We start from the raw sequence: 23572 nt of genomic DNA on the forward strand, positions 1-23572 counted from the left end.
TAGGTCTGACTCAATTATACAAACCAGGAATGAAGGAGCCAATACTGAGCCCTGTGAAACCCCACTGGAAACAGCCTTCCATTCACAAAATACCACCCATGGACCATCATAATCACTTCCTGCTGTTGAGCCAATTTTGGATTCAACTTGTAACTTTCTCTGGGATCCCATGAGTTTTTATTTTTCTGCCCAGTCTGCCATTTGGGACCTTGTAGATGTGGAGAGAGAATGTTTCCATTTGTCGGAGAATCCACAACTAGGAGCCAGAAATACAAGATAGTTACTGATAAATCCAGGAGGGAAATAAGGAGAAATATGTTTACTCAGAGTGGTTAGAAAGTGGAACTCACGACCACAGGAAGTGGTTATGGCAAAAAGCTGAGATGATTTCAAAAGGAAACTAGATGAGTACATGAGAGAAAAAGGAATAGAAAGATGAACTGAAAGACTGAGCTGAGTTAGATGGAATGGAAGGGGAAGCGTGTGGTGTGTAAACACCAGCACACACTAGTTGGTCCAATGGCCTCTTTCTATTCTATATTTTCTCTTTTTACAGGCATGGAGTGTCAAAGAGAAACTAAAACCAATTATCAAGATTTGTCAGAGCCACTCAATTCATCAGGACCTGAATATCATTGGCCCTTGAACGTAGAAGCAGAAATGTTTGTCTGTTCTGTCTGAGGAAAAAATTTCAAGCATCAGCGTGACTGGAAAAGACACCCACACACTCGAGTGAAAGTGTTCCAGTGCACTGACTGTGGAAAGAGCTTTGACCAGTTACACAGCCTGAAAAAGCATCATACCATTCACAGTGAGGAGAAACTGTACACATGTACTGTTTGTGGACAAGGCTTTAATTGATCACCTAACCTGGAGAGACACAAGGACGCCCGCACCATGGGGAAACCATGGAAATGTGGGGACTGTGGGAAGGGATTCAAATACTCATCCCGGCTGGAAACTCATCGACACACTCACACTGCGGGGAGACCGTTCCCCTGTTCCATGTGCCCAAAGGGATTCGCTCAGTCATCCGACCTTCTAAGGCACCAAGTCACTCACACTGAGGAGAGGCCATTCACCTGCTCCATGTGTGGGAAGGGATTCATTAATTCATCCGACCTTCGGATACACCAGCGAGTTCACATTGGGGAGAGGCTGTTCACCTGTTCTGCCTGTGGGAAGGGATTCAGTCAGTCAGCCCACCTGCTGGCCCACCAGAGAGTTCACACTGGGGAGAGACAATTCTCCTGCTCCGACTGTGGGAAAGCATTCATCCATTCATCCCATCTGCTGAGACACCAGCGAGTTCACACTGGGGAGAGGTTGTTTACCTGCTCTGAGTGTGGGAAAGGGTTCACTCAGTCATCCCATCTGGTGAGGCACCAGCGAGTTCACTAGTGACTGCAGGGGTTGGATTCTGCTGTTATTGCTGCAGTTAATCACATCCAGGACTGAACCATGTTCATTCTGAGAGTTGGTGTTCCTTTCTGCCAATAATAATTGCACTGAAGTTTAATATCCTGGTTATATATCAAATAAATCAGCTGTGTTAAACTCATTGTTGTAGATTTTTGTTTTTCCCACCTGAGTGTTTAACATCACCTGGCTGGAGCTCAGAAAGGACAATCTGGGGGAGGATCATACGGCCGGAACAGAACTTCAACCTGGACACAGTCCAGGAGCACGATGACCATCCACACGTCGTTCCTGTTGGATAAAATCAAACACAGCGTTTATTCTCCGTTTAGTTATCTGACCTTTCCATTTTGTACAGTTTACACTGATCTCCATGGTAACACAGATATTGTGTTTCCTTCTCTCGTTACTGAATACTCAATCTAAGACTTGTTTCTCCCAATTTATGTAGAACGTCATATGGACCTTCCCAAGTAGCCCCCCACCCGTTTAACAATGTTTTTAACGTGACTTCATCTCCCATCGAACAGTTAATGTAACGGGTGGGGTGTTTCTCCCTGGAGGTGTTGAGATGGGCAGCACCATCTTCTCCACTAACTGTAGCAGGGAGAATGCTGAGGTTTGTTGGAGGTTCTGGAGAAACTGGTCCTGAGTCTGTTGAGTAGCCATGGGGTGTGGGACCCGGTGGGACGCACGATCTGGATTGGCCAATGAGCTGTGACCGGGGAGTGAACAGGAGTGGAGTGAATGGTCATTAAGACACCAGGTGAGGCAGTGACCCAGCCATTGGGCTTGATCAGATCATCAGCTCCGTTCATGACAGCTTTTTCAGTGTCGTTTCTCCAGAGTGATTAAACATCTTGACCATCCCACTAGAGTCTGGGTGGTAGGGGATGCGGAAATGTTGTTCCACACCCACAAGATGACACAGCTGCTGTATTGCCTCTGCTGTGAAATGAGAACCATTATCACTCTCTATCCTTTTCAGAAAACTCCATCTGGTAAAGATCTGTTCCCACAAAGTTTTAGCTGTAGGTGACTGCATCATTTATACAGACAGGGAAAGCTTCAATCCACCATGTAAACATATCTATAACTACCAGGATATATACCGGTCCCTTCCTTTTACTGTGTGTAATAGGCCTGTATATGTAACTGCAATGTTTTCCAGGGAACATCATTCAGATGGGACATGTCCATTGGGACCTTTCATTTCACAGGTCTGGATTAATTTGGACACAGATGAGACACAGGTTCAGGTGGTGATGGACGTCCTGGTGCATTGAGAACTCAAGGAAAGAGAAACGTGCCCCAATTTGATCCATAAACAAAATTAATTATTTTCTAAGACATTAAGGTGTGACCCAATTCAAATTAGAGCCATTCTTGTAATAGGAATGTTGAGGCCACGATCAGATCGCCAATCATCTTATTGAATGGCTGAGCAGGCCCGAGTGGCCTACCCCTAATTCATATGTTCGTATCATGTATAATGGGGGGAGACCTTACTGGCTGTGAGTGATGAGGGAAAGTCTTTCCTATGGTGCCTGGCCTTTTTGGCCATAATCACAATGATTGTATTTTGGGTGGATCACAAGGAATCCCCTCTGGAGCAGCTTTCCTACTGAGTCGGTCAGTCTGGTTATTACCATCACCCTCTTCACTAACCCCTGCTGCTGATGCACCTTCACCTTACAAATAGCAACTTGTCCTGGTCACTTACCAGCAATATCTCAAATCATTCGGAGTTTGAAATGGTGGGTGAGAGTTTTCCTTTCTGCTGTGGAGAGGCTGTGTTTTTGTTGCCGGAGAAGTAAGTTTACACTGAGGGAGTTACAAATAAAGGAGCTTTCAGAATAGTTGGTGGTTCTCTCAGTAACGCCTTGAAGGGCTGTGACCATAATAACCTCAGCTTTCTGGGCTAAATATTGTGGTGGGTGTTTAATAGGATACAATGGCTGTCATGGGGAAGTGAAGACACAGCAGGAGTCTGATACGGTCCTTGTATTTTTTTTATTCATTCATGGGATGTGGGCTTCGCTGGCTGGGTCAGCATTTTTGCCAATCCCTAGTGGCCCTTGAGAAGGTGGTGGTGAGCTGCCTTCTTAAACCACTGCAGTCCATGTGGTGTAGGTACACTCACAGTGTTCTTAGGGTGTTCCAGGATTTTGACGCAGTGATAGTGAAGGAACGGTGATATATTTCCAAGTCTGTGACGTGGAGGGGAACTTCTAGGGGGAGGTGTTCCCATCTATCTGCTGCCCTTGTCCTTCTAGATGGTAGTTGTCGTGGGTTTGGAAGGTGCTGTCGAAGGAGCCTTGGTGAATTCCTGCAGTGCATCTTGTAGATGGTACACACTGCTGCCACTGTGAGTCGATGGTGGAGGGAGTGAATGTTTGTGGATGGGATGCCAATCAAGCAGGCTGCCTTGTCCTGGATGGTGTCAATCTTCTTGAGTGTTGTGGGAGCTGCACTCATCCAGGCAAGTGGGGAATATTCCATCACACTCCTGATTTGTGCCTTGTAGATGCTGGACAGGTTTTGGGGAGTCAGGAAGTGAGTTATTTATCACAGAGTTCCTAGCTGCTGACCTGCTCTTGTAGCCACAGTAGTTATATGGCTAGTCCAGTTCAGTTACTGGCCAATGGTAACCCACAGTATGTTGATAGAGGGAGATTCAGTGATGGTAATTCCATTGAACATCAAGGAGCGATGGTTGGGTTCACTCTTGTTGGAGATGGTCATTGCCTGGCACTTTTATGGTGCGAATTTTACTTGCCACTTGTCAGCCCAAGCCTGGATATTGTCCAGGTCTTGCTGCATTTGGACATGTATTGCTTCAGTGTCTGAGGAGTTGCAAATGGTGCTGAACATTGTGCAATCATCAGAAATATCCCCAATTCTGACCTTATGATGGAAGGAAGGTCATTGACGAAGCAGCTGAAAATAGTTGGGCCGAGGACACTACCCTTAGGAATTCCCGCAGTGAAGTCCTGGAGCTGAGTTGATTGACCTCCAACCACCAAAACCATCTTCCTTTGTGCAAGGTATGACTCCAACCATAAGACCATAAGACGTAGGAGAAAAACTAGGCTGTTCAGCCCACCGAGTCTGCTCCGCCATTCAGTGAGATCATGGCTGATCTGACAATCCTCAACTCTACTTTCCTGCCTTTTCCCCATTACCCTTGATTCCCTTACTGATAAAAATGTGTCTATCACAGCCTTGAATATACTTAATTATCCAGCCTCTACAGCTCTCTGCGGTAAAGAATTCCACAGATTCACTATCCTCGTATAGAAGATAATTCCTCCTCATCTCTGTCTTAAATGGGTGACTCCTTGCTCTGAGATTATGCCCTCTGGTCCTAGCCTCCCCTACAAGGGGAAACAACCTCTCAGTATCTACTCTGTTAAGCCCTCTAAAAATCTTATACGTTCCAATAAGGTCATCTCTCATTCTTCTAAACCCCAATGAGTACAGGCCCAACCTACTCAACCTCTCCTCATGAGAAAATCCCTCCATACCCGGGATCAACCTCGTGAACCTTCTCTGGACTGCCTCCAATGCCAGTATATTTTTCCTGAGATAAGGGGACAAACTGTTCACAATATTCTAGGTGTGGTCTAACTCATGCCTTGTATAGTTTTAGCAAGCCTTCCCTATTTTTACTCTCCATTCCTTTTGAAATAAAGGACAACATTCAATTTGCCTTCCCTCTTACCTGATGAACTGATATGTTAGCTTTGTGGGACTCATGCATGAGCACTCCCAAATCCCTGTGTGCTGTAGCTTTCTGCAGTCTTTCTCCATCTAAATAACATTCAGCTCCTCTATTCTTCCTGCCAAAATGCATAATCTCACACTTTCCACATTAGATTTCACGTACCAAGTTTTTTTTTCCCACTCACTTAACCTGTCTATATCCCTCTGTGGATCCTTTGTGTCATCCTCACCACTTGCCTTCCCACCTATTTTTCTGTCATTTGCAAAGTTGGCGATAGTACATTCACTTCCCACATCTACGTCATTAATATATATTGTAAAAAATTGTGACCCCAGCACTGAACGGAAGTGGCTGCAGAGATAGTGGAGGCATTGGTCGAAATATTCCAGAACTCACTGGATTCTGGGAGGGTCCCAGCGGATTGGAAAACGTCTAACCTGATGCCCCTGTTCAAGAAGGGAGGGACTATAGGCTATACGCCAGTCAACCTAACATCTGTAGCTGGGAAAAAGGTAGATTCCATTATTAAAGAAGAAATAGCAGGACATTTAGAAAAGCTGAACGCAATCAAACAGAGTCAACATGGTTTTGTGACAGGAAAATCATGTTTGACAAATTTTCTAGAGTTCTTTGACGATGTAATAAGTGGAGTTGATAAAGGGTAACTTTAGTGTATTTAGATTTCCGGAAGGCATTCAGCAAGGTGTCACGTAAAAGATTATTGCTCATGATGGGAGCTCACGATATTTGGGGGAATTGATTGAGGATTGGTTATCACACAAAAGACAGGGAGTCATGATTAATGGGTCTTTTTTCAGGTTGGAAAGATGTAACTAGTGGAGTGCCACAAGGATCAGTCCGAGGGCCTCAATTATTTATGATCTATATTAATGACTCGGTGGAGGGGGCAGAGTGTAATGTATCCAAACTTGCTGAAGATACAAAATTAGCTGGGAGGGCACGTTATGATGAGAACATGAGGAATCTTCAAGGGGATATAGATAGGCTGAGTGAGTAGGCAAAAGCTTGGCAGATAGAGTTTAATGTAGGAAAATGTGAGGTTATGCACTTTGGTAGCGAGAATCAAAAGGCAAACTATTATTTAAATGGAGACAGACTCCAAAAAAGTGCAGCACAGCAAGATTTGGGTGTTCTTGTGCATGAAACATAAAAAGTTAGCATGCAGGTTCAGCAAGCGATTATGAAGGCAAATTGAATTTTGGCCTGTATTGCTAGGGGGTTGGAGTTTAAGAATAGGGAAGTCTTGTTTCAACTGTACAGGGTGTTGGTGAGGCTGCACCTGGAGTACTGTGTACAGTTTTGGTCCCCGTATTTAAGAAAGGATATACTGGCATTGGAGGCAGTTCAGAAAGATTCACTCAGTTGATGCCTGACATGAAGGGGTTGACTTATCAAGAACAGCCAAACAGGTTAGACCTTTATTTATTAGAGTTTAGAAGAATGAGGGGTGATCTTATTGAAACATAAAAAATTCTGAGGGGGCTTGACAGGGTAGATGTTGAGAAGATGTTTCCACTAGAGGGGGAATCTCGAACTAGGGGACTTAGTTACAGAATAAGGGGTCTTTAAAACCGAGATGCGTAGGAATGTCTTCTTTCAGAGGGTAATGAATGTCTGGAATTCTCTACCCCAGAAAGTTGTAGAGGGTAGATCACTGAAAGTATTTAAAGAGGAGGGAGATAGATTTTTGAAATACCGGGGAGTTGAGGGCTATGTGGAGCTGGCGTGAAAGAGGAGTTGGGGCCTGGAGCAGATCAGCCATGATCTTATTGAATGGCCTATTCCTGCTCCTATTTCTTATGTTCTTATGATCCATGTGTCACTCTACTAGTTACAGGTCGCCATCCTGAAAATGCGGCCCTTATCCCAACTCTCTGTCTTCTATTAGTTAGCCAATCCTCTATCCATGCTAAAATACTACCTCCAACACGATGGCCTCTTATCTTAATAAGTGGCCTTATGTCTGGTGCCTTATCAAACACCTTTTGGAAATCCAAATATATTACATCCACTGGTTCCCCTTTATCTATCGTGCTTGTTACCTCCTCAAAGAATTGTAATAAATTTGTCAGGCATGATTTCCCCTTCATGACGCCTTTCTGACTCTGCTTGATTATATTATGCATTTTTAAATGCTCTACTATTACATCCTTTATAATATACTCTAACATTATCCCAGTGAGGGAGGTTAAGCTAACTGGCCTTTTTTTTGTCTCCTCCCTTTGTGAATACAGTGGAGAGTTTTCCCCCGATTCCCATTGACTCCAATATTCCGAGTGCTCCTTGATGCCGCACTCAGTCAAATGCGGCCTTGATGTCAAGGGCAGTCACTCTCACCTCATACTGCAACATCACAGGCAACTGGTAGTTGTGAGGCTGCAATCTTTTAATGCCTTTGCTTTGTAACTCAATAATTCATCTACTCCATCCCACTCGGGATACTCCCTTAACTTGGGCTTTATTAATAATGTCACTGTGATATGTGGGGTGTGCAGAATTATTGTAATAAACTCTACCAGGTACTCTATGGGCTTAACTAACCAGTGAACGCTTGATATTGGCTCAGGACACTGGGCCAGTGATCTTTCCACGCAGGTGAATGTGCCTGAGAAGCACCCAACTGAAAAAGCTTTTCCATTCACCTCCTGCATCACTGCAGCGGATATACATTGTTCTGACAGTGCCAGCAGGGCTGTGGAATTAATTGGATAGATCTTCCAAAGAGCCAGCACAAGCATGATGGGCTAAGTGATTTTCATCTGTTCTTTTAGAACAGTGAATATTCCTCATCCCGTGATGGAAAGAGGAACCAGAGACTATGGGATTGAACGTAGCGAGAATCAGCACCTTCAGGGCAGAAGAGAGACATGGGAACAAGTGGCAAAAGCTTTAAAAACTCAGTGCATTCCTACAAGAGAGAAGCAGTTTAAATCACTTTGAGCAATTTGAATATGGAAGAGCATCTATTCACGAGGATCCATGGGTGTCTTTTTATTTATTGATCTCAATTATTTTCTTTCCCCTCTGGGGATTCAATGGCGCTACTGTTACCCAACATTCCCTACGGTTGTGAATGTGCCCTATTTACACTCCAGTAGCCCAGTACGCAGGCGCAGTGCTGGACTGTATCTGGAGCATGCGCAGTGTCACTTTGATCAGTGTCCTGGATTTTTTTCAGCGGGTGAGATTCGATGGGGCGGAGTGAGGAATGTAGCCGGGAGTCGGCGTCGAGAGGGAGCGGCGGCATCATAAACACTTGACGTAGGCCGCAAATCGGGAATAGGACTCTGCAAATCCCGCGTTTTCATCTCTGGGGCTTTTTCCCGGAAATAGGCCCAGTTTGATGGTCGCCATATTGGTTCAGTGGCCATCTTGGTGACGAAACAGAGCATGGGCGGGGCTTCAGGGCACCTGTGACCAGGAGAGAAAATCATTGGCTCATTGATTTTATTCTCGCGCTGCACACAGGAGATGGCGAATGTCCCGGGTTAATTACCGCCATCATTTGAAGGGCAATGTGCTGCTGGGCGCACGCGCTGCCATCCTAACAACATCAGAATAAGAACATCAGAACTCGGAGCAGGAGCTGGCCTGTCGGCCCATTGAGCATGATGCACCATTCAATGAGATCATGGCTGATCTGATTGTGGTCTTAACTGCACTGCCCGCCCCTTATTTTGATGCTTAAATGAAAAATTTGTCTAACTCGGTCTCAATTAGTCTTTTGGTAGTAAAGAACTTGAGTGTTGCTGAAAAAAGAGACGTGGAAGCTTTTCGTCTTGTACTCATGGGGGCACTTCGCAAGAATACCAATGTAAGGAAAAACAACCATATATACTGTATATAAAGAGAATGCTGATTGGTTGGCAAGTGGACTCTGATTGGTAGAGGCGTTGCTATGCAAAATGCACTAGTGATGGTGACTGACAGTTAACTGCAAAGCATTGTTTGAAATTTGAACCAGTTTGACCCTGATTGGTCAAGGCATTGTCCTGAGGAATGAGTCAGCAAATGGCTGTCACTTATTTTGTTTAGCTGAAACAGGCGCAATGTGTGTATATGTTTTTTCTGTCTGCAAAGAACAGAGCCCTATAATATATGTAGCTTCCAGTACATGCAAATGCACCACACTGCAAGCCCAACTAAGAATCTTAAATTGGTTGTCAATGTAATTTTTAGCACACTGACGATTATTTAGCAAATGTTGTCCAATCACGGAATCACATCTAATATTGGACACTGTTTTGAGCTTTGCAAACACAGGCTGGTTGGGTATGGTCTGTTTGCAATGCTTGGCAGTTAACTGTCAGTCACTATCACTGGTGCATTCTCCATGGCAATGCCTCTACCAATCAAAGCCTACTTGCCAACCAATCAGCACTCGCTTTGCATGCAGTATATATAGTTGTTTTCCCCTTATATTGGTATTCTTGCCAGCTGTCCTGTTCAGTGCAAGATGAAAAACTTCAACATGTCCCTTTTTTTTTTAGCAATACTCAACTTTGCATCTATTCAATAACCAGACCTCCACTCCTTGCTGGGGAAGAGAGTTCCACAAACTAATGGATGCCTGAGAGAAGAAATTTCTCCTCACTTCAGTCTTCCGCATCTCAGTCAAAATTATTGAAAACCTTTATTTTTAAATTGTGCCTCTTTGTTCCATATTCTCCCATGAGGGGAAAAAGCCCTCTCAGGATCCACCCTGTTAAGTGCCCTCAGGATATTACAGGTTTCAATAAAATCACCTCTCATTCTTCGAAACTCCAATGAATACAGACCCACCTTGCTCAACCTTTCCTCATGAGGCAAAGCCTCTCATTCCAGGAATCAGCCTAGCAAACCTTCTCTGAACTGCTTCCAATGCAAATATGTCCTTGCTTAAGTTATCTTGGACCAGGCAGCAGGAGGAGAGAATATTGTGAATTTCTATCCTGGACTGACAGTGATGGAGTCTGGAACCCCTTTTACAGGGGTTAGGAGGGGAGGATTTACACACAGCAAACTCAAATCAAGAGAAATGTTTGTCTCTTCTGAATTTGTACCTGCATCTGACACTTATGACTTTTGTAATCTCCTTTTACAGAGAGCTAGAAGATTTGAAGTCTGTGAGATTTTTCTCTGACTCCAATGCTTCTGATATCTTTCCAGCTGCAGGCTCCAGCAGGAGATTTTAAATTTGAAAACAGTGAAATTGTTTCAGGGGTGAGTATTATTGAACATTCATCGACAATTTAGAGCTTTTACTGCTGCGCTCTGGTCCCATGTCTCTGAGGCTGGTGTGGCTCCTTTACTGTGGATCTGAATCCATGTCCATCCATTGCTCTGCTTCACCCCTACCCTTCACAATCACCTCTCTACCGTTGTATGGCTCCATCTGCCTCTAATGATGGGTGTATTTTAACCATGTTTAGTATTTTACTGTTATTTTCACCAACTGTGTCTAAATGAGGCTTCCACTGCTGCCCATCCCCCCAGCTATTCACTGTTGATTTACCAGCTTTATCTTCCCATGGCCAGGAATTATTTTTCCTGCACTAGAGATCATTTCTCTCCCACTTCTGAGCTTATATTGACTGTCAAATTCTGCTTCATTTGTATTCCCCATAATTCATTCTGTACACCCTGAAATGTTAACTCTTTCTCTTTCCACAGTTACTGCCTGACCTGCTGAGTATTTCTAGCACTTGCTCTTTTTATTTCAGATTTCCAGCAGCTGCAGTATTTTGGTTTGGTTTTATTGCAGGCATTTCTCACAGAACCGAGTCTGGGAACAGAGATGAACCAATTAAGAACGGATTTGTATTTGGGTGGGTGTTGATTGGAGAGGTTGGTCCCTGGCCTCCAGTGTTAGTCTTTTTCATGCAGCCATAGAATGATTACAATACAGGAGGCCATTTATCCTGTCATTCCTGTGCTGGCTGTGTGCAACTGCAGATCAGCTAGTCCCACTCCCTGCCCTTTCCTCATAGCCCAGCTTTTTCTCTTCAGGTACTTATCCAATTTTATTTTCAAAGCCTTTGCTGTATCAGTTTGAGCTGGAGTGGAGATGGAGGAGAAGCTGCTGGGTTTAACCACAAGGACCCAGCAATTTCCAACGTGAAGTTGTCAAAGGGAGGTAGGTTTTGGGGAAGATGAGGTTGATGAGCAGACACTGGCCATGAAATGTAAAAGATCATTGTTTTAGGAAAAAATATTTCTGTAGATGCTTTTAATCTACTCTACAAATGCATACTTATAAAATTTATTCTGGGGATTTGGGCGTCACTAACAAGACCAGCAGCAGATATTTCCCATCCCCAGTTACCTGTGGAGAAGATGATGTTTGACCTTCTTGAACTGCTGCAGTCCGTGTGGTGAAGGTGCTCCCACAATGATGTTAGATAAGGAGTTACAGGTTATTCACCAGTGATGAAGAAGAAACAACGATATATGTCCAAATCAATAACAACAATTTGTATTTATATTGCAACTTTAATGTAACAAAATGTTCCAAGGCATTTCCCAGAAATATTACAAAGCAACATTTGACACTGAGCCACATAAGGAGATATTTGGGCAGGTGACCAGAAGCTTTGTCAAAGAGGTAGGCTTTAAGGAGTATCTTAAAGGGGGAAATTGAGGTAGAGAGGCAGAGAAGTTTAGGGAGGAAATTCCAGAGCTTACGGCCTAGGCAACTGAAGGCACAGCCACCAAAGGTGGAACAGTTAAAATAGGAATGCTCAGGAGGTTGGAATTAGATGAGCACAGATATCTCAGAGGATCATGAGACTGATGGAGGTTACAGAGACAGGGAGGGGCCAAGGAGGAATTTGAAAATAAGGATGAGAAATTAAAAATTTAGATTCTTCTTAGCCAAGAACCTTTGTCGGTCAGCGGGCACAGGAGTGATGGGCGAGGAAAACTTGGTGTGAGTAAACACAAGGGCAGCAGAGTTTTGGATAGCCTCAAGATTACAGAGAGGTTGAATGTGGGAGGCTGGCACGGAGTGCCTTAGGATAGTTAAGTCTAGAGGTAACAAAGGAATGGATGAGAGTTTCAGCAACAGGTGAGCTGAGACTAGGGCAGAGTTGGGCGAAGTTACTGAGGTGGAAACAGGCCGTCTGGGTGATGATGAGGATGTGTGGTTGTAAGCTTTTTTCATTACTTATTCATGGAATGTGGGGTTGCTGGCTAGGCCAGCATTTATTGCCCATCCCTGATTGCCCTTGTTTAGAGGGCAATTAAGAGCCAGTCACATTGCTGTAGGTCTGGAGTCACACGTAGGCCAGACCAGGTAAGGACAGCAGATTTCCTTCCCTAAAGGACATTAGTGAACCAGATGGGTTTTTTTTTGTAGTAAAAACCCATCTGGTTTACTACTGTCCTCTAGGGATGGAATTCTGCCGTCCTTGTACTGGTCTGGCCGACATGTGACTCCAGACCCACAGCAATGTGGTTGACTCTTAACTTAGGGATGGGCAATAAATGCTGGTCTAGCTAGCGATGCTCATGAACGAATGATTTTAAAAAAGAGCTCATCTTGGGGTGAAGTATTACACTAAAGTTTTGAACAGTCTGGTTCAGCCTCAGACAGTTGCCAGGGAGAGAGATGAAGTCAGTTGTTAGGGAATGGAGTTTGTAGTAGGGACTGAAGACAACACTTTCAGTCTTCCCAGTATTTATATGAAAGAATTTTCTGTTCATTCATTACTGGATGTCAGACCAGTCAGGAGAGTGTGTGACTTCAAGGCGAACTTGGAGAGTTGGTGTTCACATACACCGGCTACCCTGGTCCTAGGTGCTGGAGGCTAGTGGTTCAGGAGATTTGTCAAAGTTATGGTCGAGTAGTAGGTATATAAAATCCCTCTCCTTCAACTGCTGCCTCTCCTACTTCTCTCTCTCTCTCTCCTTCCATAGAGACCAGAGTCTTGCATAGGCCCAGTCTGGGTGGAAGGTTCCATTAATAAGAACTAGGAGCAGGAGTAGGTTATTCAGTCCCTCGAGCCTGCCCCGCCATTCAATACGATCATGGCTGATCTCATTTCGGCCTCAACTCCCGCCCTCTCCCCATAACCATTCAACCCGTTACTAATTAAAAATCTGTCTATGTCCTCCTTAAATTTATTCAGCGTCCCGGCATCCACTGCACTCTGAGATAGTGAATTCCACAGATTCACGACTTTGAGAAAAGTAATTCCTCCTCATCTCTGATTTAAATCTACCACCCCTTAGCTTAAAACTATGGCCTCTTGTTCTAGAATGCCCCAGAAGAGGAAACATCCGCTCCACGTCTACTTTGTCTCTCCCCTTTAGCATCTTATATACCTCAATTAGATCTCCTCTCATCCTTCTAAACTCTAGCAAGTATAGGCCTAAACTGCTCAATCTCTCCTCATAAGACAAGCCCCGCATTTCTGGAATCAATCTAGTGAACTTCCTCTGAACCGCCTCCAATGCAACTACATCCTTCCTCAAGTAAGGGGACCAGAACTGTGCACAGTGCTCCAGGTGCGGTCTCACCAATGCCTTGTACAGTTGCAGCAATACTTCCCTATTTTTATACTCTATTCCCTTAGCAATAAATGCCAAAGTTCCATTTGCCTTCCTTATTACCTGCTGTATCTGCATACTAGCTTTCAGCGATTTATGCACGAGGACACCCAGACCCCTCTGCACTGAAGCATTCTGAAGTTTCTCTCCATTTAAATAAAAATAATAAATAATAATAATTCCCTGAAGGACATTAGTGAACCAGTTGGGTTTTTAACGACAATCCAGCAGTTCTCATGGTCACTTTTCCCTGGTGCCGGCCCCACAAACTACCAGATTCATTCAGCTCCATTTCACAACCTGCCTTTGTGTTTCTGCGGGTTCTCTCTCACTCCCTTTTTTCTGTTTTACATCGATTTCACAGGATATTAGAAGGGGAGGATTTGCAGCCCAATTTATCATAATGTGAATGTCACCGGATTTTGAACATGGAAGGAGAAAGCACTGTTCACAGTGGAGAGAAACCGCACACGTGTTCTGTGTGTGGTCGAGGCTTCAGCCAATTATCTGACCTATCAGAACATAAATGCAGACACAACAGGGAGAAGCCGTGGAAATGTGGGGACTGTGGGAAAGGATTTAATTACCCGTCTGACCTGAAAACTCATTGGCGCAGTCACACTGGGGAGAGGCCATTCACCTGCTCCGAGTGTGGGAAGGGATTCACTCAGTCCTCCCACCTGCTGATACATCAATGTGTTCACACTGATGAGAGACCATTCAGGTGCTCTCACTGTGGGATGCGTTTCAGGCGATCATCTGACCTCAGTATACACCAACGAGTTCACACTGGAGAGAGGCCGTTCATCTGCTCCAAGTGCGGGAAGGGATTCACTCGATCATCCAACTTGCTGATACACCAGCAAATTCACACTGGGGAGAGACCATTCACCTGCTCCGAGTGTGGGAAGGGATTCAATCATTCATCTGACCTGCTGCAACACCAGCGCGTTCACACTGGAGAGAGGCCATTCACCTGCTCTGAGTGTGGGAAGGGGTTCACTTGTTCATCAGACCTGCTGACACACCAGCGAGTTCACACTGGGGAGAGACCATTCATTTGCTCCAAGTGTGGGACAGGATTTGCTCGCTCATCCACATTACTGAGGCACCAGCGAGTTCACACTGACGAGAGACCTTTTAAATGCCCAGTCTGTGGGAAGTGTTATAAAAGCTCCAAGGAACTGTTGTCTCATCAACGTGTTCACACGGATGAAAGACCATTCAGGTGCTCTCTCTGCGGGACTGGATTCAATCAATCATCTGACCTCACTGTACACCAGCGAATTCACACTGGGGAGAGGCCATTCACCTGCACGGAGTGTGGGAAGGGATTCACTCAGTCATCCAATCTGCTCAGACACCAGCGAGTTCACACTGTGGAGCGACCGTTTAAATGCTCAGACGTGGGAAGTGTTATAAAGGTTCCCAGGAACTGATGTCCCATCAACGTGTTCACGCTGACGAGAGACCATTCAGGTGCTCTCAATGTGGGACTGGATTTAAGCGATCATCTCAACTCACTGTACACCAGCGAATTCACACTGGGGAGAGACCGTTCAGCTGCACAGACTGTGGGAAGGGATTCACTCAGTCTTCCGCTCTTCTGAGACACCAGCGAGTTCACAAGTAATTACCGTGATTGGATTTTACAGCTGGTCACATCCAGGACTGGGCCATGTTCTTTGGGGTCTGTTTTTGCTGATGTTCACAGAATCACAGAATTTTAACAGCACAAAAGGAGGCCATCCGGCCTACCGTGTCTGCACCAGCTCTGCAAATGAGCATCATGGCCTAGTGCCATTGCCCTGCCTTTTCCCTGTACCCTTACACATTGTTTTGATCCAAATAACCATCTAATGCCTTCTTGAATGCCTCACTTGAACCTGGCTCCACCGCACTTCCAGACAGAGCATTCCAGACCCGAACCACTCGTTGTGTGAAAAAGATTTTTCTCCTGTCCCACTTGCTTCTTTTATAAATCACTTTAAATCTGTGCCCTCTCTTTCTTGATCTTTTTACGAGTGGGAACAGCTTCTCCCCATCTACCCTGTCCAGACCCTTCATGATTTTGAACATCTCTATCAAATCTTCTCTTAGCCTTCTTCTCTCCAAGGAGAACAGCCTTAACCTCTCCAATTTATCCCCGTTGCTGAAGTTTCTCATCCCTGGGATTATTCTTGTAAACTCCTTCTGCACTCTCTCCAATATCTTCACATCCTTCCTATAATATGGTGCCCAGAACTGAACACAATATTCCAACTGAGGTCTGGTGAGTGTCTTATATAAATCCAGCATAACCTGCCTGCCCTTGTACTCTATGTCCCTATTAATAAAGCCCAGGGCACTATAAGCTTTACTAATTGCTCTCTCCACCTGTCCTGCCACCTTCAATGATCTATGCACATATACACCCAGGTCTTTCTGCTCCTATATCCCCATGTTCTTCCTACCAAAATGCATCACCTCAAATTTCTCCGCATTGAACTTCATCTGCCATCTATCTGCCCACTCCACCAACTTGTCTGTCCTCTTGAAGTTCCACACCGTCCTCCTCGCAGTCCACAACACTCCCAACTTGCATATCGTCTGCAAACTTTGAAATTGTTCCCTGCACACCAAGGTCTAGATCGTTAATATATATCAGGAAAAGCAAGGGTCCCAATACCAGCCCCTGGGGAACCCCACTACAAACCTTCCTACAGCCTGAAAAATATCCATTGACCATTACTCTCTGCTTCCCAGTTTTCAACCAATTTTGTATCCACATTGCTACTGTCCCTTTTATTCCATGAGCAATAACTTTTCTCACAAGTCTGTTGTGTGACACTGTGTCAAATGCGTTTTGATAGTCCATATACACCACATCAACTGCATTACCCTCATTCACCTTTTCTGTTACCTCTTCGAGAAACTCCAGCAAGTTAGTTAAACTTTAGTAATCCATGTTGATTCTCCCTTATCAACACATATTTTCCTATGTGACTATTAATTCTATCCCGAATAATTGTTTCTAGAATCTTGCCCACTACTGAAGTTAAACTGACTGGTCTGTAATTGCTGGGCTTATCCTTGGAACCTTTTTTTGAACAAGGGCATAATGTTTACAATTTTTCAGTTCTCTAGCACCACCCCTGAGTTTAAGGAAGACTGAAAGACTATGGCCAGTGCCCATGAAATTTCTACTCTCACTTCTTTCAATATCCTTGGATGCATCTCATTTGGTCCCAGTACCTTGTCAAGTTTAAGTACCGATAGTCTATTCAACACTTCCTCCTTATCAACTTTGAACCCTTCAGAGTCTGTCACCATGGCCTGGGTAGCATCTACCTCCTTGGTAAAGACGGATGCAAAGTATTCATTTAATACCTCAGCCATGACCCCTTTGTCCATGCGTAAATTCCCTTTTCAGTCCCCAATCAGCCATACTCCTCTTTTTACCAACCTTTTACTATTTATATGCCTGTAGAAGACTTTGGGATTCCCCTTTATGTTGGCTGCCAGTCTCTTCTCATAATCCCTCTTCGCTTCTCTCATGTGCTTTTTCACCTCCCCTCTGAACCTTTTGCATTCGACTTGGTTCTCAATTGTATTTTCTACCTGTCACCTGTCATAAGTGCACTTTTTCTTTTTATCTTAATTTCAATCTCCTTTTTCATCCAGAGAGCTCTGGATTTGTCAGCCCCACCTTTCCCTTTAGATGGTATATAGATTCATGGACGTTTACAGCACAGAAGGAGGCCATTCAGCCCATCGTGTCTGAGCTGGTCAACAAAGATCTAACTACACTAATCCCATTTTCCAGCACTTGACCCATAGCCCTGGAGGCTATGGCAACTCAGGTGAATATCTAAATACTTGACTGTGCCCGACCCAATTCATTTTTTAAAGGTAGCCCATTGTTCAGCTACAGTTTTTCCTGCCAATCTTTTGTTCCAGTCTACCTGGCCCAGCTCCATTCTTGCTCCATTGAAGTCGGCTCTTGTCCAGTTAATTATTCTTACTCTGGATTGCCTATCGTGCTTTTCTCATCATCATCCTAAAACATGCAATACAATAATCACTGTCTCCTAAATGTTCCCCCACTGACACTTGATCTACTTGGCCAACCTAATTTCCAAGAACCAGGTCCAACAGTGGATTAGACACATACTTCTGGAGAAAATTCTCCTGAACACAATTTAGGAACCTTTGTCCCTCTCCGCCCTTTACACTACCAGTGTCCCTATCTATATTCGGGTAATTAAAGTCCCCCATTATAACTACTCTATAATGCCTGCATTTCTCTGTAATTTCCATGAGATTTGTTCCTCTACATCCTTCCCACTAGTTGGCGGTCTATAGGCTACACCAAGCAATGTAATTGCACCCTTTTTGCTCCTTAACCTTAGCCAAATTGATTCTGTCCTTGAACCCCCTGGGACATCCTCTTTCTCCAGCACTGCAATGGTCTCCTTAACCAATACCACCACCCCTCATCCTTTCCTTCCTTTCCTGTCTCTTCTGAACACCTTGTACTCGGGAATATTTAACACCCAGTTCTGCCCTTCCTTGAGCCAGGTCTGTTATTGCCACAACATCACATTTCCACATGGCAGTCTGCACCTGTAACTCCCCAATCTTATTTACTATTCTCTGTGCATTCACATGCATGCATAATAACCCTGATTTGGCTTTTGTTACTTTCTCCCTTGCCCCGACTTTACCTATTAACTTACTCTTTTCTAAACTAGTACTCTCTGTCCCTCCCAGTATTTTGTGCACCCTGGTATTCCTCTCTAATATTTTCTCTTGATTCCTACACTCCTGCTGAGCTAGTTTGAAGCCCTCCCAACAGCACTAGCAAAATGCCCTGCAAGGAGCTCAGTCCCGGCTCTGTTCAGGTGCAACCCATCTGGCTTCTACAGGTGCCAACTCTCCCAGAGCCTGTCCCAGGAATCTAAAGCCCTCCCTCCGGCACCACTTTTCCAGCCATGCATTCATCTGCCTTACCCTCCTACTTCTGTAATCACTAGCACATGGCTCTGGGAGTAATCCGGAGGTTACTACAGCTGAGGCCCTGCTTGTTAATTTTCTACTTAGCTCCCTAAATTCTGATTGCAGGACTAAATCCCCCTTCCTCCCTAAGTCATTGGTACCAATGTGGACCACGACCTCTGGCTGATCACCCTCCCCCAAAAGAATGTCCTGCAGCCGCTCTGTGACATCCTTGACCCTGGCACCAGGGAGGCAACATACCATCCTGGAGTCACTTCTACGGCCACACAAACACCTGCCTGTTTCCCTAACTTGCATCTTTCTCCAGTTTCTCTCCTATCTTCTATCTCACTCAGAGCTCATCTTGCCTCTGAGACGTGCCTTCTGCTTCCTTGACACTATTCTCACTAAACTGCTGACCATCCAACTTCCAAATTTTAGACGACATCCTTAACGGTTCTCTCTCTCTTTTGGTACTGTCCCTCTCACCTTTAAATCCACTGTTGTCTCCCATCATTAAAAAAACCTTCGACTCCACCGTCCTCGCCCTCTCTTTTTGCTGACTTTGCACTTGCTGGTAAACTGTGAGATCTTTAATTTTTTTCAAGTTTGGATAAAAGGTTACCGACATGAAGCATTCACTCTGTTTCCTTCTCCATAGATGTTGTTTGACCTGCTGAGGTTGTCCAATAGTTTGTTTTGTGGTTGTGCGAACATACAAATTAGGAGCAGGAATAGGCCACTCGGCCCCTCGAGCCTGCTCTGCCATTCAATGAGATCATGGCTCATCTGATTGTAACCTCATTCCCGTCTACACCCGATAACCTTTCGCCCCCCCCCCTTGCTTATCAAGAACCTATCCAGCTCTGCCTTAAAAAGATTCGAAGACTCCCCACTGCCTTTTGAGGAAGAGAGTTGCAAAGACTCATGACCCTCTGCGAGAAAAAAAACTCATCTCTGTCTTAAATGGGCCACCCCTTATTTTTAAACAGTGACCCCGTAGTTCTAGGTCAGATTTCCACCTAGAGTATTACAGTATTTTGTTTTTGGGTCAGAGTGGATCAGTTTTTTCTGGAATGAGACAACAGTAACTGTCACCCTGTTCGACATGAAACTAAACTCACTGTTAATGCCTCATCAGTAACAATGTTAAACACAAAGTTTTCAGCCAGGATTGAACCGGGGACTTTCTCATATAAAGTAAACGTGATAATCACGGCACTGGGGAAATGAGTGTGAATCCCCCCCGGACAGAGGGGAACTGACCATCCATCTCTAGCTCTAATTCCCAAACAGAAAATGCCGCCAAGAATCAGCAAGTCCGGCTGAGTCTGTGGCCGCTCTCAGCGTTTGAAATCGTCACAATGCCCGGGTGATTGACGGCAGCTCCGGACCAATAGGGAAAGGGAGGGGGAACTGGAGGAACCTACAGGAGTGGCTGGTCCTCCAACCAATCGAAATGAATGAGGGGCGGGGGCGGGCAGTGACTGAAGCATGCGCAGTGCGGGTAATGGCGATGGGCAGACGGGTCCACAATGGATAAAGGTGGGGGACGCCGGGGCGGAGGGAGCGATGGATCCGGCGAGTGGACGGAGAGGCTCCGGAAACATGTGTAAACCGCAAACCCCGGAAATAAACTGACCGGTTCTCCCTCCCCCGTTTGCACCGAGCGGGGCCGCAGCTCCCAGATCAATGAAGAACCGGTTTGTATCAGGCTGGACATTGGTTCTTTTATTCATTCACGGGATGTGGGCTTCACTGGCTGGGGCAGCATTTACTGCCCATCCCTAGTTGCCCTTGAGAAGGTGGTGGTGAGCTGCCTTCTTGAACCGCTGCAGTCCATGTGGTGTAGGTACAGCCACAGTGATGTAAGGAAGGGATGTTGACCCAGTGACAGTGAAGGAACGGGATATATTTCCAAGTCAGGAAGGTGAGTGATTTGGAGGGGAACTTCCAGGTGGCGGTGTTCCCATCCAACTGCTGCCCTTGTCCTTCTAGATGGTAGTAGTCGTGGGTTTGGAAAATGCTATCGAAGGAGCCTCGGTGGATTCCTGCAGTGCATCTTATAGATGGTACTCACTGCTGCTACTGTTCGTCGGTGGTGGAGGGAGTGAAGGTTTGTGGATGGGGTGCCAATCAAGAGGGCTGCTTTTTCCTGGATGGTGTCAAGCTTCTTGAGTTTTGTTGGAACTGCACTCATCCAGGCATCCTTTGCTCCCTCGGCTTGACACATTTATTTGTCTGGCTAAAAGGATGGCCTCTTTCCTCATGTTCACAATTAAAGTGGTGGATTCCCCAGGAGATGGCTGACATTTAAGGGGACAGTAAAGTAATATAGGACAGAGATATGCCTGGTGTTTTTATATGATATATATTAGATATGTTATTTATGATTCTGTCATAAAGTTAATTTATTATTATTTCTAGTCTTGTAACATAGCACTGTGCTATGTTATATATTTAGAGTCAGTCATTATGGCACAGAAGGAGTCCATTCAGTAATTCAAATCCAAGCTGATTCTCTGTAGAGTAACCCAGTCAGTCCTATTTCCCTTCTATATCCCCGTTCCCCTGCAAGTTTATTTCCTTCAAGTGCACACCCAGTTTCATTTTCATATCATTGACCATCTCCACTTCCACCACACAGTGAGTTCCATGTCCAGCAGCCTGCCTGAACATTTTCAGGTCTCTGTGTCCTGGACAGGAAGCGATGGGCATGGATCTGTTAGGTCAGCAGATTGAGATTGGATGGAGAATATGTGGGATCGAGATTGACAGTCTTTGGGGAATGAAAGAGGAAAGAATGTTCCATAGAAAGTAGACTTGTGTGTTCTGAATTTCTATCCTGTACTGACAGTGATGACTTTGAGAAACTAACTCCATTTACAGGATATTAGAAATGGAGGATGTAAAGACAGAAATCGCAAACCAAACATTACATCCAGACCTGACTTGATTTATGGGAGCTCAATATCATCAGTCTTTGAACTAGAAAGAGAAATGTTTGTTCTGTCTGCTTCAACAGATTTTAAAAGTCACTGTGTCTGGAAAATCACCAAGAAGCTCGCGTACACACACACGTGAGAGAGTTCCAATGCACTGACTTTGGAGAAAACTTTAACCAGATGCACAGACTGAAGAAACATTGCACCATTCACAGCCGGGAGAGACCGAACACGTGTACTGTTTGTGGATGAGGCTTCAGTTAAACATCTTACCTCAAGGAATGCAAGGACACCCGAACCATGGAGAAACCATGCAAATGTGGGGAATGTGGGAAGGGATTCCGGTCCCCATCTGCGCTGGAATCTCATCGCCGCATTCACACTGGGGAGAGGCCGTTCACCTGCTCTGATTGTGGAAAGGGATTCACTCAGTTATCCCACCTGCAGATACACCAGCGACTTCACACCGGGGAGAGGCCGTTCACCTGCTCTGATTGTGGGAAGGGATTCACTAACTCTTCCAATCTGCGGACACACCAGCGAGTTCACACGGGGGAGAGACCGTTCACCTGCTCCAAATGTGGGAAAGGTTTCAGTGATTCATCCAGCCTGCTGATACACCAGCGAGTTCATACTGGGGACAAATTATTCAACTGCTCTGTATGTGGGAAGCAATTCAGCCGATTATGCAACCTTCTGCGACACCAGCGAGCTCACACTGGGGAGAGGCCATTCACCTGCTCTGAGTGTGGGAAGGGATTTGCTGATCCATCCATCTTGCGGAAGCACCGGCGAGTTCACACTGGGGAGAGGCCATTCATCTGCTCCATGTGTGGGAAGGGTTTCACTCAGTTAACCAACCTGCTCACACACCAGCGAGTTCACACTGGGGAGAGGCCTTTCATCTGCTGTGAGTGTGGGAAGGGATTCAGTGATTCATCCACCCTACTGCGACACCAGGGTGTTCACACTGGGGAGAGGCCGTTCACCTGCTCCATGTGTGGGAAACGATTCACTCGGTCATCTCACCTGCTGAGACACCAGCGAGTTCACCAGTGATTACAGGGGTTGGATTCTGCTGTGATTGCTGCTGTCAATCACATTCAAGACTGAACCATGTTCATTCTGACAGTTGGTGAAGTGGGAAGGTCAAAGGGTTTCTTTCTGCTGTACTGGCCAGTCTTACAACTTTGTTTCCAGTGGTCTGGGAGTGCACATTTCCACTGAAATGTTCCACAGAAGCTGATGAAGGTCATTTATTGCTGCAAAAAGAGACATGCTCTCGAAGTTTTCATATTGCACTTATCAGGACAAACACAAGAACACCAAATTTCAAAGGGAGCAACTATTTATACTGCGTGAGAAAAGGGTGCTGATTAGTTGGCAAGTCAGTTGCGATTGGTCAAGTTGTTGCCTTGGAGAATTCACCAGAAAGCTCGTGACCTCAGCATTTAGTTGGATTCAAAAATGTTGCAATGCCTGGACATGTCCATTTTGGCTTTAGAGTATCAGAGCTTTATGATGGTCCAATGTCACTTCCCTGCTTTTTTACTCAATGACCTGGATTTTCAGAGTCAGAAAGACTCACCTACCTTCAAAAATTGTGGGTGGGACCCGGATGCGGAAGTCCCACTCCCAGTTTTCACAGATCCAATTTTTGCCAGTAGGGGACAGGGGCAGTGCTTGATTCACACCCAAGTTGAACCTGAACTCAGCAGAGCCATCTGAACTCAGCACTGAGTTCAAACAGGCACCATTTTGCCTTCTGCAAGGGAGTTAACTCATAGTGTGAAAGTCATGACTTTATGGAGTAGACTTAAAGACTCTTGTTGGGTGGATAGGGTCTGTTTAACTGTCATGATCGAAAGTCTTTTTTAAATCCCCTGCTCTCCTGACTTCGTCTGCAGCTGTCAGTGTAAGTGAAAAAAATAATTGGCTATACAATGTAGCATCA

General features: G+C 45.1%; 3 protein-coding genes across 3 annotated transcripts in view; 2 read left to right on the forward strand and 1 right to left on the reverse strand.

Moving 5' to 3' along the window:
* The window catches only part of LOC144697850 (uncharacterized), a 100750-nt gene that overhangs the window by 30877 nt on the left and 46301 nt on the right, over window positions 1-23572 (reverse strand). The window lies entirely within an intron of this gene.
* LOC144696999 (uncharacterized) overlaps window positions 1-23572 on the forward strand; it is a 608705-nt gene that overhangs the window by 12729 nt on the left and 572404 nt on the right. The window lies entirely within an intron of this gene.
* Window positions 584-22868, forward strand: LOC144698400 (uncharacterized). The gene is made up of 3 exons (XM_078570346.1): window positions 584-1392; window positions 14140-15092; window positions 22104-22868. Exons 1-3 carry the CDS (start codon window positions 898-900, stop codon window positions 22675-22677), a joined length of 2022 nt encoding a protein of 673 aa, XP_078426472.1. The 5' UTR covers window positions 584-897; the 3' UTR covers window positions 22678-22868.

Source organism: Cetorhinus maximus, chromosome 23 (assembly GCF_964194155.1).
Source record: "Cetorhinus maximus chromosome 23, sCetMax3.hap1.1, whole genome shotgun sequence".
In the NCBI taxonomy this organism is placed as follows: domain Eukaryota; kingdom Metazoa; phylum Chordata; class Chondrichthyes; order Lamniformes; family Cetorhinidae; genus Cetorhinus; species Cetorhinus maximus.